We start from the raw sequence: 14233 nt of genomic DNA, 5'->3' as shown, positions 1-14233 counted from the left end.
ATATATGTAGGATCGGGGTGTGTGGATTGGCTAAAGTAACGTTGCTTTACTGCTTCTTAAAATACAATAAACTTATGCTTATATTATCGGCTACGAAACTAAAGACTCGCTACGGGTACGCTCGACTTTTACTTGCTAGACGCTATCTTGAAGACCGTGAAGGACTGTCCTCGCCCGCGCCCTTGCACCCTCATTTAAACCGTTCATCCTCCTCATTCATACCCTGACTTTCTTCTCCAGTCATGCTCCTTTCTCACGCAACCTCGGTGGGCCAGGCACTTCAACCACTCTGCACGCATCCTTAAACTTCCGCTGGACTCTACCATAAATAATCCTTGCAGTCGATCCTTGCGCACATGGTCACTTTCATTCTAAGTCCAGACACACTCGACATTTCCCAGAGCCACGCTTATTCCATTCCCACATATATATTTAATAAATAATAAATTAACAGTGATAGGGTATGTGAGTAACGACGAAGATACAAATTATTACAACTTAATACAATCCTATTACAACTTATCCTATTACAATTCACAACTAGCAGCAACAACTCTGGCAACTAACAACTCTTCTATTAGAACTCTCTAATCGACAACTCTCCACTGACTTAGCAACTCTATAATCGACAATTCTCAACTCGACAACCCCCTAATCGACAACTCTCTTAACTCAGAACGTCCCTGTCCTTTTATATTCTTCTTTCCACCATGCACACCCTGCACGCGTTTTCCAATGCCTCCCCAACATGACCAAACATAGTCGTGCTAAGGGCCTAACGCATCGTCCAGGGTTTTTCCGGCTGACCTGGCCTTCGAACCCTCGGTGACTTTCGTAAAGCTACGTGTAAGTAGACACGTTGTGCCTTCTTTTCTCGAACGCACTATATTTATCTATTCGATCTATTCTTTTCGCTGTTCCACTGAATACTGTCAGCTAGGGACGTTGGAACTCTCCACGCAGTCAGTTGTTCATGTTACAGAGATAGGAATAGGCGTTGTAGACTAGGCCCATAAGAATAGGGCCTCTTCTTCGTTACGCTCAATGTTTTGGAGGTATCAAGGGGGTATCGCGTCGTTCCCTTGATCTTCTTGGTCGCGTGGTTTGCGCCTGAAATAATTCGTCTTCGCGGTTGTAAGGCGCGAAGATATCACGATGTGGATGGACGGTTCGACGCGACACGGTATCTCGTCGACTTAACGAGGAGATACGAAAATCGTCTCGTGTTAGAAGGGAACTGTGGTCTCTGATGTTTAGAATGGAAGTCGTTAGAAAGAACCGATGTCTTTGAGAGCTCGTACGGAAGTGTCTGTGACCAAGGGCGTTCCCTTGGTTCCCGAATCCGTTACCTTGGAGTGAGGGAAGGTTCCCCCGAAAAACCACGATAGTGGAGGAAACCCTCTCCTCCAAGGTGGGGTACCCGGGGTTCACCCGCGCGCCGGTGACCCCATCGGCCGTTTGTTACCCCTAGCGAAGGCCTGAGGCTTCCAACGTGTGCGGACCACGTGGAGCCCTCAGGCCTATTGTCAGCCAAGTCTTAAGAGCCGTCGCCTAATTTCGTTAAATTAGGGATTTCCAGGATTCTCGTGTTCCGCGACACGAGAAGTCAAAAGAAAAAAGGTACAGCAGTCAAACATGCCGAAGGCATGGAGCGGGAAATTCCGATGCCGAATTGTTCGACCCTAAGACCTGGCTGTTGGAAGACCGTAACGGGTCTTCCTTGTTCCACGATGGAACACTCAAATTTCGGTCCAAGCGTCAGCACTAAGCACGCAACTTCGTCAAGCAATTGGAAAACATGCGATACTACAATAGTAATAATAATTAATATCTAATGTAGTAATACCAGGTTGAGGGACAGTTCTGCGAGTGAGTGTATAGAAGACGTGTGAAAGACGGTCCTGCGTGAGAGTATAGCGAAGTGCGAAGATAGTGCGATTATTAGTCGATAGCCTATTAGCTTATAATGTAGCATCCTACGGTATCGAATCTCTTCGATTTCCAAGAACGCTTATCACGCGTCAAATTAATATTGCGTGACTAGTTGTGATAATAAGAATCCAGAATGTGAGTGGTCAAAAGAGAGTGTTTATTTACAGAAAAGCGTAGAATAGTTATAATGCAGACGTTAACGGAGTACCGTTTCGAACACGCGTTTGTACGTGTAAGTAAGATGTTTCAAGGATCGGTGTCGAAGACGAACAGATTTCTCGAATTTGATCTATGTCGTGTCTCGTCGTGTCCTGTCCGGTATTTTCTCCAGTTTAGTTCTGATTGGGAAAAATAAACGTTAGTGGTAGAAAAGTAAGGAGTTTTAATTGGACAGAGGGTGTGACGGAAGGACCTTTGGCTAAGGAGTAGGAAACTGTCAAGGAGCCGATTTTTGATGGTCAATGACGCGATTTATAAGCGGTGTCCGTTCGTCGCTCGTTGGGTCTGTCACACGTGGGTCCCATCTGTCGCGTCTGGTACTAGTAAAATTCCTAATTTTGCTTTACCTTTATAAGCTTAATCCGCTAGAACGGCGTTGAGGCACATCGAACCTCTGGAATTGCAGTCGCGGTATAAAATATAAAATAAACCGTTAGGTCTGTTAAAAGTGTAGGCCTTAATTATAAAATCATATTCTAAATACGCTCTTCGGGACGGAACATATAACTTTAAGTCTCTTAGCTTGTATATGAATCTATATACCGGAAATTAATAACACCCTTTATTTCCGTGTTTGCCAATCGGAACACATATCTCTACATGTAATAATAATTCTATCACAGTGTCGTGGAACGGAAGGAAGCAAGCCTGGAGCGCAGACCCAACGAGAAGGAATTGGCAGTTCAATAAAAGGAACGTGAAGAATTGTTCGCTTCCTGGAGACGTTGCTTACATATCTGGACATCCAAACGACCTCCAAGTGAACATCGAAGCTCACAGGTTAAGGGACGGTCCCACGTACGGGCACTCGAGAAGAAGCAGGATGAACGAGCAAGAGAGAATGTACATGGAAGATGTCGAGGAGCAAAAGGCCAGAGGCTATCGCACTGCCGAATTGGACTCTCTGCAACGACACGAAATGGACAGGGGTTCGGATCTGCAACACCAAGCTTATAGGCAAAGGTAGGTAAGCTGTCATGTCCATTCATGTTCATTCGAGTGTCATGTATCATTCAAGCTAGAGAGAGATAATGGAGAGAAAATGATATGATATGGTAATTAATATTTTTGGCAAGATTTTGTATAATTTGAAATTGAATTAGGGTACTATTTGGATGCGTAACCTTTCATGGCTGTAGATAAATTTTTCCAAATTAGTATTATCATTTGGTGATAACTGGTAATAAGTAAAGGATATCAGTATCATAATATAATATATTTCCAATTTGGAAATTTTTATTCCAAATTTACGTCCAAATTTTTGGAAGAACCTACTTTCTCTCCTGCTTAATAATAATAATATTATTGTGTCTCTTCTTAGAATTAAAAATTACTAAATTGGAGTTCACGTAAATTTCAAAATTAAATTAGGGTACTATTTTGATGTGTAACTCTTCATGACTGTATATACATTTTTCCAAATTAGTATTATCATTTGGTGATACGTGATAATTAATAAGGGGTATCAATGATATATATCCAATTTGAAAATTTTTGTTTTCGTATTTCTCATTAGATCAACTATGCATCATGAAACTATTCTTGACAGATCAATATGAGATTTTTCAGCTTCATATAAAGATTCAAATTTTTGGAAGAACTTATTTTCTCTCCTGCTTAATAAGTGATATTAATAGTAATATTATCGTGTCTCTTCTTAGAATTAAAAATTACAAATTGAAATTCACATGAATTTCAAAATTACTTTATTACAGAAAGAGTAACAACAATTTGAAATTACTTTTAAATTATTCAAATCGCATTCTTCCAATCACGAACTCCATATCTCCTTTCAACTAACCCAGCTCATATTAGAATCCCAAAACAGTATCATTCGCCCTACAATTCAGTAATTACCCTTATAATGTACATTTTCCTGAACTGGATGTCTAAATCTACAAACCTTCAAAGTTTCAACTAAATCAATGACCCAAAGCACTTTCACTGTCCTTGTTAGAAGTAAGACCACACACCCCATTAGCCCCACTATCGATCTTAACGCTTTATCGACCGATAGCCCATTAATCGGCTTTTTAGCTTACCCACAGCCTATTAATCGGCTGCCATGGCAAACAATAATTTATTATTTAATATTGAGGTACAACTGAGGTGATAGGGAGGATCTGAGACCGAGTGGCCAATAGGACGCGTGTATAATGATGAACTGCTACCGGTCGGTAAAGTGTTAACCCTTTGCACTCGACGATCTTTAGGCCAAAGAAGGATAGCAGTTCAAAGATTATCTGCTACAAAGCTGACAATATTTTTCTGGGTAATAAATAAGAAATCGTATGACAATTAACACGTAGCATTATTTAATTTCGATACCTCGCACACCGTTACATTATCTGAAATTCGACATATTTATGAATATCGAGCTTCGAAATTTTAGAAATTGGTGACTGAAGGGCGCCTCTCGGGTACAAAGGGTTAATCCTTTCGCTACGACAGGTCTCGTCCTTCCCGTAGAATGGCACGCCGTGTCAAAGATGGAAGCATTACATGCGTGCAGTCTTTAGCATTTGGGATCAAGTCTTTCGAAAGAAAGAAAAACCAACTATCGTAATAACGCTTGTAATTCTTTGCGAAGAAAGCTAAACGAGACGATAGCACTTGTCTCAATTTTTGTGGCCGATGACTATAGTCACCTATCGTGTACGAGTGGCGTCTCATGACCGGTGACTATAGTCACCCGCAGTGGCGAAAGGGTTAAACACTATCCCTGTACCTTCGTCATTCACAGCTCGCAATAGCACAATACCTCAACACGTTCTCACGTACATTCTAACAAACGATGATCCCAGATTCATGGAGCCTGACATGAACGAGGAAACAACGATCAGAGAACAGCACTTCTACCGCGAAGGAAACGCCGAGGTGCTGCGCCTGGTAACTCGAGGACAAGTCGAAGACACGAGTCACCCGCACCAACTGCACCACCACCGTCCCACAACCCTAATCGTAGACGGTAAGGACATAATTCTGCAAAGGTTCATAGAGGACCAGAAGTCAAGGCACGAGTTGTCGATGCAGGACATCGAAGCTGCTCGTAGCATGGAATCTCATCAGCGACCCAAAGAGCTCTGCCAGCAACAGCAGCAACCAGAGATAATCCTCATACCAGACAGACTGGACCTTGGGCACAGGCAGCACATAGAAGAAATAGGCCCCACAGTGCAGAGGCTCGTGATCGATCACGGTGACTATGACTCCCAAAAAATGGAGAAAGAGTCTCTGAGACAAGAGAAGCAAGACTCTCCTGGAGCTCCGATCGCTGAGAGACCACCAGTCATAGCCAAGGATCAAGTTCAGCCCAGTAATGCTCAGTATGGCTACCACGACCTGGAACTAGCTAGACAGAACGCTCTGCTGACACGACTGCTGCTGGAAAGAGAGAATCGTCGAGCAGGGGCAGGAGCAATGGACTCCACGAGCTACTTAGAGACCCAGAGCCTACCTGGGCAGGTAGCCATCGCTACTCAAACAGACAGAACAGCTGCTACTCAAACTGAACGTCAAGTGAAGAGCAGGAGTGACAACGACGAGTCCGACGAAGAGTCCAGGTACAGGAAGAAGCTGAAATCTAGGAAGAAATATGGGGATGGGGATTGGAAACGCTCTCGGACACTTTGGATGAAGTCTCCCATCGAGGAAGAAGGTAGTCCCTGCTTCGACAAGAGACTTAGCATCCTGAGGAAAAAGGTGAGGGAAGTGAAAGAAGGCAGGAAGGTTTCTCTAGAACCCGAGGTGCTTCGAGAGATCTCTGACTCTCTGGATGGCAACGGGAGTTCGTACAAAGGAGAAGAGGACGAGACCATGAGAAGCTACCGCAAGTCAACCGAGCAGACGAGCATCAGCTACAAGATCTTAAACGAGAAGGAGACTGGCTCTCAGTCTTCCGAGGAGACACGGAAGGAGGATCACAAAACGAACGTGACGGAGTCCACTTCGTCGCCAGAAATAAAACTTCAACGGGAGAAGCACGGCCATGGGAAGGCCGACGAGAAGAGCCCGAAGAGGGAGAAGTCGAAGGTCCAGCAGAAGTCCGAGGGCGTGATGAAGCCCAGTTTCAGGATCCTCGAGAAGGAATTCACGATGCTCACGAAGAAGCTGAGCAAACTGGGTGACAAGAAGTTCCGGGAGAGCACTGGTAGCGACAGCACAAGTCAAGAGAAGTCTGACTCGAAGGAGACGAAGAAGGACCTGGATCAGAGAAGTTCGAAGAAAGTGGATACCACGAGTTCTCAGAAACAGACGAGCGAGAGTGGCCAGACTGCCTCGAAGGTCGATCAAAAAGGGAAACAGAGGAAGGAGTCAGCTATAGCCAAAACGAAACAGAAGCTGAAGTACCAGCAGACCCAGGTGATGAGCACAGGCAGCTCGGAGTTCGACGATGCTCTGGACAAACCCAAGAAACTGAACGTACCTCGGCACGATATTCTGAAGCCGAAACAGTCACTTGGCACCCACTCTAAATTGAAACGACTGAGTCAAATCGATCGACGAGAGGCTAAGAAGCAGACAGCCGAGAGTCGAGACGAGGAAGCTGAGAAACGAAAAGACGGTTCTTCATCGCAGAAGGCTGAGACCAAGTCTGAGAAGACTGGTAAGGTGATTAAAGCTTCGAAAATGACTGCCCTTCCTCGCAAACAAAACGTATCCGAGGAAACGAGTACCAGTACAGAGGACAGGAAAGAAGAGAGAGCTGCGTGCACCCTAAGAGCGTTTGACAAGAAGAGCAGCACGTGGAAAGAGTCTGACGGAATGCAGCAGCACGAAGGAGACAGGTTTGCCAAGAAAATAATTCAGAAGTTCAGTGACGACTTCGTTGAGGAACCTAGGAATGAGAATGTACAGCCAAAAGCAGTGAATTCTGTGGGGAAGGAACGAGACGTGGGACGCAAAAAGGAAGAAAAACCAAAAGTTGTCGTTGACAAGGAATCTGGCAAAGTGGACACGGTTCCACTGTCAAAAAATGGGATAGCAAAAATCCAGGGCTCGCTTGACAAGCCTGGAAAGTCTGACGAGCATGCGACTGCCAAGAAAGCGATGGAGGATTCCAAGACACCTCTGCACGTTACTGAGCAGCTGATTACGGACTTCACTGTTATTCATAAGAGTCCAGCTAAGAAGGAAGAAACCAGTAAAACGATACCAGATCAGGAAATTAATATTCCTGGACCTTCTAAAATAGAATCCATGACAATGAAGGAACCGATGAAGTATAAAGAAGAGAGTGTGAAAAATGGTAATGGGATTGAAGCCACTGAAACTACACAAGCAGACAGACTGATGAGTGGAACCTGGAAAGGCTTAGCTCAACATGTTCAGGATAAATTGGACAGTTATATGGAGAAGATGAAATCAGTGGGTGATTCTGAGAAACAAATTGAAGCTAAAACTGAAGTTGAGGTACAGGAACAGAGTTTAGAAGATAAAGAAGCAGCTAATAGAGGTAAGGACTCGAAGGAAATGAAGAAAATAGAAGAAATTCCTGAAGATTTCGAGAAGAAGAGTGTATTGGAGGAATCTAAAGAGGAAGAAGAAGAAGAAGATAGAGTGGAAGAAATTTTTAAAGGAAAGAAGGAAATGGATGTACCCTTAGGTTATATTAGTACGGAGGAGAAGGTGAAAGAGGATATTGAAGAGGAAAGTCACTCAAGCCGAGATACACCAGGGAAATTAGAAGTAAAAGTAGAAGTACACACACCTATGAGAGAACACGATGGTAAAATAAATGGAATGAAAGACATTGAAGAAACAGCTAAAAACAATATACAAAATAATAAACAAATACCAGGTAATCATAAAAATGGTAAAAATGGTAATAATGGTAATAATGGTAAAAATGGTAATAATGGTAAAAATGGTAATAATGGTAATAATGGTAAAAATGGTAATAATGGTAAAAATGGTAAAAATGGTAAAGAAGAAGCATCGATAATTGAACCAAATGGAGACAAAAAAAGAGACCAAGTGGATGAAACTATTCAAGAAAAGGAAAAAGAAGTTGAACATGTGGATACATTAACTCCAGTTCTTATTGTTGAAGATGAAAAAAAAGATTCGACAAAAATTGCAATTAATGGTTATGAAAAAAAAAAAATTGATTTGGACACCATGAAAATTGCATCCAAGGAAGAGGTCATATCAAAAGTTGAAACTGACGTAGCAATAATCGAAGAAAATATTTTTTTAGACGAAAAGAAAGATGATAAAGGAGAGGTAAAACAGACGAAACCTCACGATCAGATTGAAAAGGATATATTGGTAGATGAGGAAACGAAAATCAGAGATGAGGAGAAGGATACTATGAAAGGTTTAACTAAGCATTTTGAAATTGGAGAAAAAGTAATGGAAGAACGGGAAATTGTTAAAGAAAAATTTGAAGATGAAGAAATCGATAAGGAAAAAGCGATGGATGACAAAATTATTGGGGAAACAATTGTAGAGCATAAAACTGAGGAAAGCGTAATTAAAGATGAAAATATTGATAAAGAAGTAATGGAGGATGATAAAATTCCTAAAGGAACAATTATAGAACTCAAAATTCCTGAAGAACCAACTGAGGACCAAGAAATTGATAAAGAAATAATAGAGGATCGTCGAATTATTAAAGAAACTATAGTAGACGATAAAATTGCTGAAGAAACGATTGAAGAAACAAAAATTGATACAGAAATGAAAGAAGACTATAAAATTATAGGAGAAACCACTGTGGATGATAAAATGATTGAAAAGAAACCTGAGGATCAAAAAATTGGTGGCGAAGAGGTAAAGGATCATAAAATAGCTGAAGAATCAGGTATGGATCAGAAAATTATTGAAACAATTGAAAATATCGAAGTTGATAAAGAAACAATGAAAGATCACAAAATTACAGAAGGAAAAACTGAAGATCAGAAATCAGATAAAGAAGCAACAGGAGATGAAATTACTGAAAAGTCAAGTGTTGATCATAAAATTACTAAAATTGAAGAAGCAATTAAAGGTGAAGAAATCGATAAAGAAACGATGCAAGATCATAAAATTGATGATGAACCAATTATGGATCAAACAGTTCCTGAAGAAACAACCGATAAAAAGAAAGTTGACAAAGAAACAACACAGGAATATGAAACTGCTAGAAAACCAACTGTAGAATATGAAGACACTGAAGAAATAATTAAAGACAAGAAAGTCGATGAAGAAACAATTAAGGATTTTAAAATCGTTGCAGAAGAAACCACACATCCTAAAATAGATATATCTGAGGACACAATTGTTATAGAAGCTGACGATTATCACAAAACCCTAACAAAAATTGATGATATAATTCCCAAAGAAGCAATATCAGATGAAGAAAAAAAAACTTTGACAAAAATTGGTGATGACAAAGAAGAAAGTATTTTTTTAGAAGAAGGAAAAAGTTCTGAAGAAGGAACAATAGCAACAGAAATTAAAACTGAAGATCATGAAATAAGCAAAGAAAAGATTTCTCTCGATGAAGAAGTAAAAATTGCAGAAATTATAGAAGATGATCAAAATCGAGACACACAAAGTATTACTGACATTCTTGTCAAGGAAACTCTGACTAAGGAGGAAGAAGCAACAGAACAAGCTTCAAGTGACGACTACAAAATTGAAGAGAGGGAACATATTTCTTCAGACAGTGAGAAAGAAGCACATCCTGAAAAAGGAGAAGAAACTGTTGAAGAAAAGAGCAAAACTGAAGACCATTCGCTGAAAGAACAAGAAGATACTAGTAAAGATAAAGAAAAGGAAAAACATCACGATGAACAAATAGAAATTCCAAAAACTACTGATCCTCAAATTAAAGAAGAAATTATTGAAGAAATTGCTAAAGAAGCAATTGAAGACTACGAAATAACTGAGAAAATAATTACAGAAAGTGACAAAATTGATCATCAAGATAGTAAAAAAGAAACCGACGAAATACAGCCAATTGACAATTACGAAATCACCGAAAAAGAAGTTCAAGAAGCACAAGAAAGTATCGAGAAGGAACTTGTTCCAGAAACTTCACCAATTGAACAGGAACTTACTATAGGAAGTACGAAGGATATCTCACAAATCCAGGAACGTCTCGAAGATAAAGAAGCTTTCACAGAAATACCTGACGTTCCCAAAGCCGAGAAAGTCGTCGAAGAAAAAGACGACTCTCTAAAAACATCACCCACCAAAGAAGAAAATATCGAAAAACCAGAAGTCCCAACAGAAATTCCTATTTCCACCAGCGAAGATATAAAACAGGATACACCAAAAGAACCACCTAAACCTGATGACCACGTGAGCAAAAAGGAGAGTATATTCTCAGAAGTGTTTAAAGTTGTTCATAACTTTGTCGACAAATTCACCAATAACAAAGATACTTCTGCAGAAGAAACTCCAATTACGAAACAATCACATCCAGACACTAAAATCGATGATAAAGAAATACCTTCCCTACCCTCTGATGATAAAGACAAGAAACAGGCAGAAGTCCCCAGTATTAGTATACCATCGATTTCCCAAGCAGGTGATTCTACAAGCTCAGAAGACCAAAAGAAAGAAGACACGTCCAAAGACATAGCTCTAAATCAACCAAATATTAAAACAGCAATTGTACCAAAAGAAGCGACAGAGGAGACCCTAGAAACTGATACATCTCAAGAACCAAAGGAAGCAGAACCTGGCAAAGTCGACCAGGACCTGGGCAAAGCTTCGAAAGACGAAATAAGAGAATTAGCATCAGAATCACCCATCGAAACGTCAGCCATAGTCGAATCTTTGGAACCAGTTCACGAACAAGATTCACCAAAGAAGGCAAGAGACGAGAAAGAGGCAGAGATAAAGGATAGTGAGGATGTCTCTGGGGAATTATTCGAAGGGAGAGCCGAAGCGAGCATGGAACCAGAGAAAGTTGCGGATAATGAGACGGTGGATGGCGAACTAGCACGAACTATCGAGAAGGAGGAGCAGTTGCACGAACCGTCAAGTAAAGCGAGCGCCAGTTTTCAGAGGACCGAATTGCCTGGAAGTTGCCCGCAGACGTACGGGCCGACAGAGAAAGAAAAGTTTGCGTTTGATTCCATTATATCGGGAACTCCAACAAATTCCGCGAAAATATCCGAATTCGAGAAGCAGTCGGAGTCTGAGCGCGAGCAAACCGTGTTACCAGAAGTGGAGCAATTGGTGGAAGAAGAAAGTTCCAGCGCGATGGGGGACGAAATTCGGACGAAGCCAACATTTCCACTGGACCAGCCGAACGTGGAACCAGAAGCACCTACGAAGGTTCCTCGAGAAGAGTCAGGAAAGCAAGATGCAACGGAGAAAATGGATAGGACTTGGCCTCTGGTGGAAGTCGTAGCCAGAGAAGAGATGAGACAGGAGCCTGTTGGGGAAGGATACGTAGACGTAAGCCTGCCACTTTTTACGAGCATGATAGATACAGTGGATGATTCTGAAGATAGTGATTCATCGAGTGATATTTCTAGGAAGACAACGTTAACCACCAGACCGTATCAGACACCGCGACATAGAGCTCGACAGTTGTCAGAGAAAGAGACTAGTCAAGCGAAAGAGACGACTGAGGTGTTGGATATCGAGGACGAGGAAAGAGGGACGTTAACGATCGAACTGATTGAGGATGACAACGTGGAATCTTCGAAGGAGGATAAAATACGAGAAATAGAACAAGCTTCTTCGTCAGAGTTAGCCAAAACAGAGGAAAAACAGAAACCTGAGTCTAGCCAAGAGACTATGAACATAGGAATAGTTCCAGTTCCTTCCAGTCACAATATAGAAAATAGACAAGAACCCAAGAAAGTAGAACGTGAGCAAAGCTCAGAAGAGTTATCCACAATTGCAAAACATACACAGGACACTAAATTAGACCCCAAAAAGAAAGACCAAGCCAAGACATCTGGAGCTCCATCCAATGCACCATCAGTTTCCAAACTGGCAAAAACAGAGACTTTCAAAGTGGCGGATAAAAGAACGAAGGATTTAGAGAGGAAAAGAATGTCCATTCAGAGGAAGAAAAAGAGTTCCTCTGAGGAATCATCCGAGGAAAAGGCAGCTTACATGGTGCACCGCACGCGCAAGAAGCCTCTAGAGGAGCAAGCCAAGCAGAAAGACAGCGATCAGGCGAAGCAATCGAGACACAAAGACGAAGAGTCGCGACGAAAGCAATCGCTGTTTAAATCGAGAGCAGAGAAAGACAAGAAGTCATCCAGCAGTGGCGAGAAGTATCCGACTCCCCCCAAGACAGGCGAGATCGACACGAGCAAGACGCAACCGAAGTACATGGCATGGTACAAGAAGAATCGAGAAGAAATGGAGAGGAAGAGAGCAGAATTGATGGCGACTGACGACGAAGAGCAGCTACCAAAATGGCTACGAAGGAGTATGAGGAGTCAGAAGAGCGAGAAGGAGGAGAAGAAGCAGTCGAGTGAGAAGCCTGCCGAATTGACTCCACGAACGAGACGCAAAGTGAAGCCTCTGGTGAATGTAGAGTCCGAGCAATTGAAGGCTATAGTTCGTCAGGGCAGGAAATTAAGAAAAGCGGAAGGAGGCAAGAACGAAGATCCACCGATTCAAATATTCGCGACTACACCGCCATCTGTATCTCAGACAGACTCCAAACATCACTTGGTGCAACACTCCGAGTACAAGTACGAGAAGATACCTGCCCCGTTCTATCTCCATCCGCCACCTGCTCCTCATCCTTCGCCACAACTGTCTCCAGAGCATTTCGACATACCTTCAGCGATAGAAAGAGAACACACCGAGGAGGATTTCGATCCTGGGATACCGATGTCGGTGCAGAGTGGCAACAGGTTGCGACACCAGCAATTACTGGAGAAGAAGAGCGTGTTCGACATCGCGTACAGCGAAGCAGCGCCATCTCAGCTGCGATCCGACAGTACTACGCCGCCATCTTGAATCCGCAATAAACTTAACGCCGATCCGTAGACAGACGTTTTCCTCTGTTCTCTAATCATTTTTCAATTACTTGTCAAGGACGGATATCGTTAGATTTTCTTTCCCGTGTTTTAGGTTTTAGACGAAGATGAATTTTTGTAGAGTTAATCAGTTGTTGATAGTTGTTATCGCGTTCGACGAGTGCCGCCCGTGATAACCGCTTTCGTACCCGGTGAGTGCCGCGAACCGACACGACTGGAACGCTACTCAGTGATTAGTGCGATTGTTTCCCTGTGATTGAACCCCCGTTCCCCACTCAAATGCTTATACCTTGTCGTGGTGAGGGGGCTCGATTACGCAATCGATAAATAAGCTATTTCCTGATTTCCATACACGCGTTCCCACTTCCGACCGTATATCTTATATCCCCTCACCTCGACAAGACATAAACACTTGAGGGGGGCACGGGGGTGCAATCACAGGAAAACAATCGCAGTAATCATTGAGTAGCGTTCCAGTCGTGTCGGTTCGCGGCACTCGCCCGGTACCAAAGCGGTTATCACGGGCGGCACTCGTTGAACGCGATAACAATAGCAGATATTGATATATGGAATATGTGGAACGAAAGTGTACAGGATGTGCCGAAGGAAGATTAACATTTTTTAGTTTTCTTGTTCTGAAAGGGGTAAAGGATAAATGAATTGAATTGAAGGGATTGAAATTACGCACAAAATGCAGGGTTAATTGTAACGTGGAGTAGATTTCAAAAATTGTTACGAAGAGGATAAGTATAGATGTCACGTTTTAGGATTTACACTTTGGTAGAGAATAATGTACGAGTATAAATGGAATTGGGAAAAGTATTTCGTTAGATTGAAAATGATGAATATACAGTGACTCATGAAAATATTCGGACACTGAGGTATGCCTGAATTAATCACTTAGTATCGCAGATACTTATACACGGATCGTGTTCGTTATTTATTCTGGGGATAAGATGTTTATTTAAGTTAACAAAGCCATGTGTTTTATTTAATAAATTTATATGGATTTACTATAACAAATTATAAATAAAATAATACCCTATTTTTACGTCACAAAGATATTCGGACACTTGGCATAAATAACATTATATAACCCTAATTTATTTATATAAACACATTTTTTAATATTTTGT

The 14233-nt window shown here is 41.8% G+C and overlaps 1 protein-coding gene across 1 annotated transcript in view; it reads left to right on the top strand.

Moving 5' to 3' along the window:
- The window catches only part of Cad88C (cadherin 88C), an 81876-nt gene extending 68799 nt beyond the window's left edge, over window positions 1–13077 (top strand). Inside the window, exons 36-40 of the mRNA XM_017901256.1 lie at window positions 2775–3114; window positions 4956–6391; window positions 6449–7606; window positions 7757–7975; window positions 8081–13077. Coding sequence (XP_017756745.1) covers window positions 2775–3114; window positions 4956–6391; window positions 6449–7606; window positions 7757–7975; window positions 8081–13077 — 8150 coding nt within the window. The remainder of the gene's footprint in view (window positions 1–2774; window positions 3115–4955; window positions 6392–6448; window positions 7607–7756; window positions 7976–8080) is intronic.
- The last annotated feature ends 1156 nt before the right edge of the window (window positions 13078–14233 follow it).

This window comes from Eufriesea mexicana, unplaced genomic scaffold, assembly GCF_001483705.2.
Source record: "Eufriesea mexicana isolate 0111107269 unplaced genomic scaffold, ASM148370v2 scaffold1576, whole genome shotgun sequence".
Taxonomy (NCBI): domain Eukaryota; kingdom Metazoa; phylum Arthropoda; class Insecta; order Hymenoptera; family Apidae; genus Eufriesea; species Eufriesea mexicana.
This window is presented reverse-complemented; position numbering and strand designations above follow the sequence as displayed.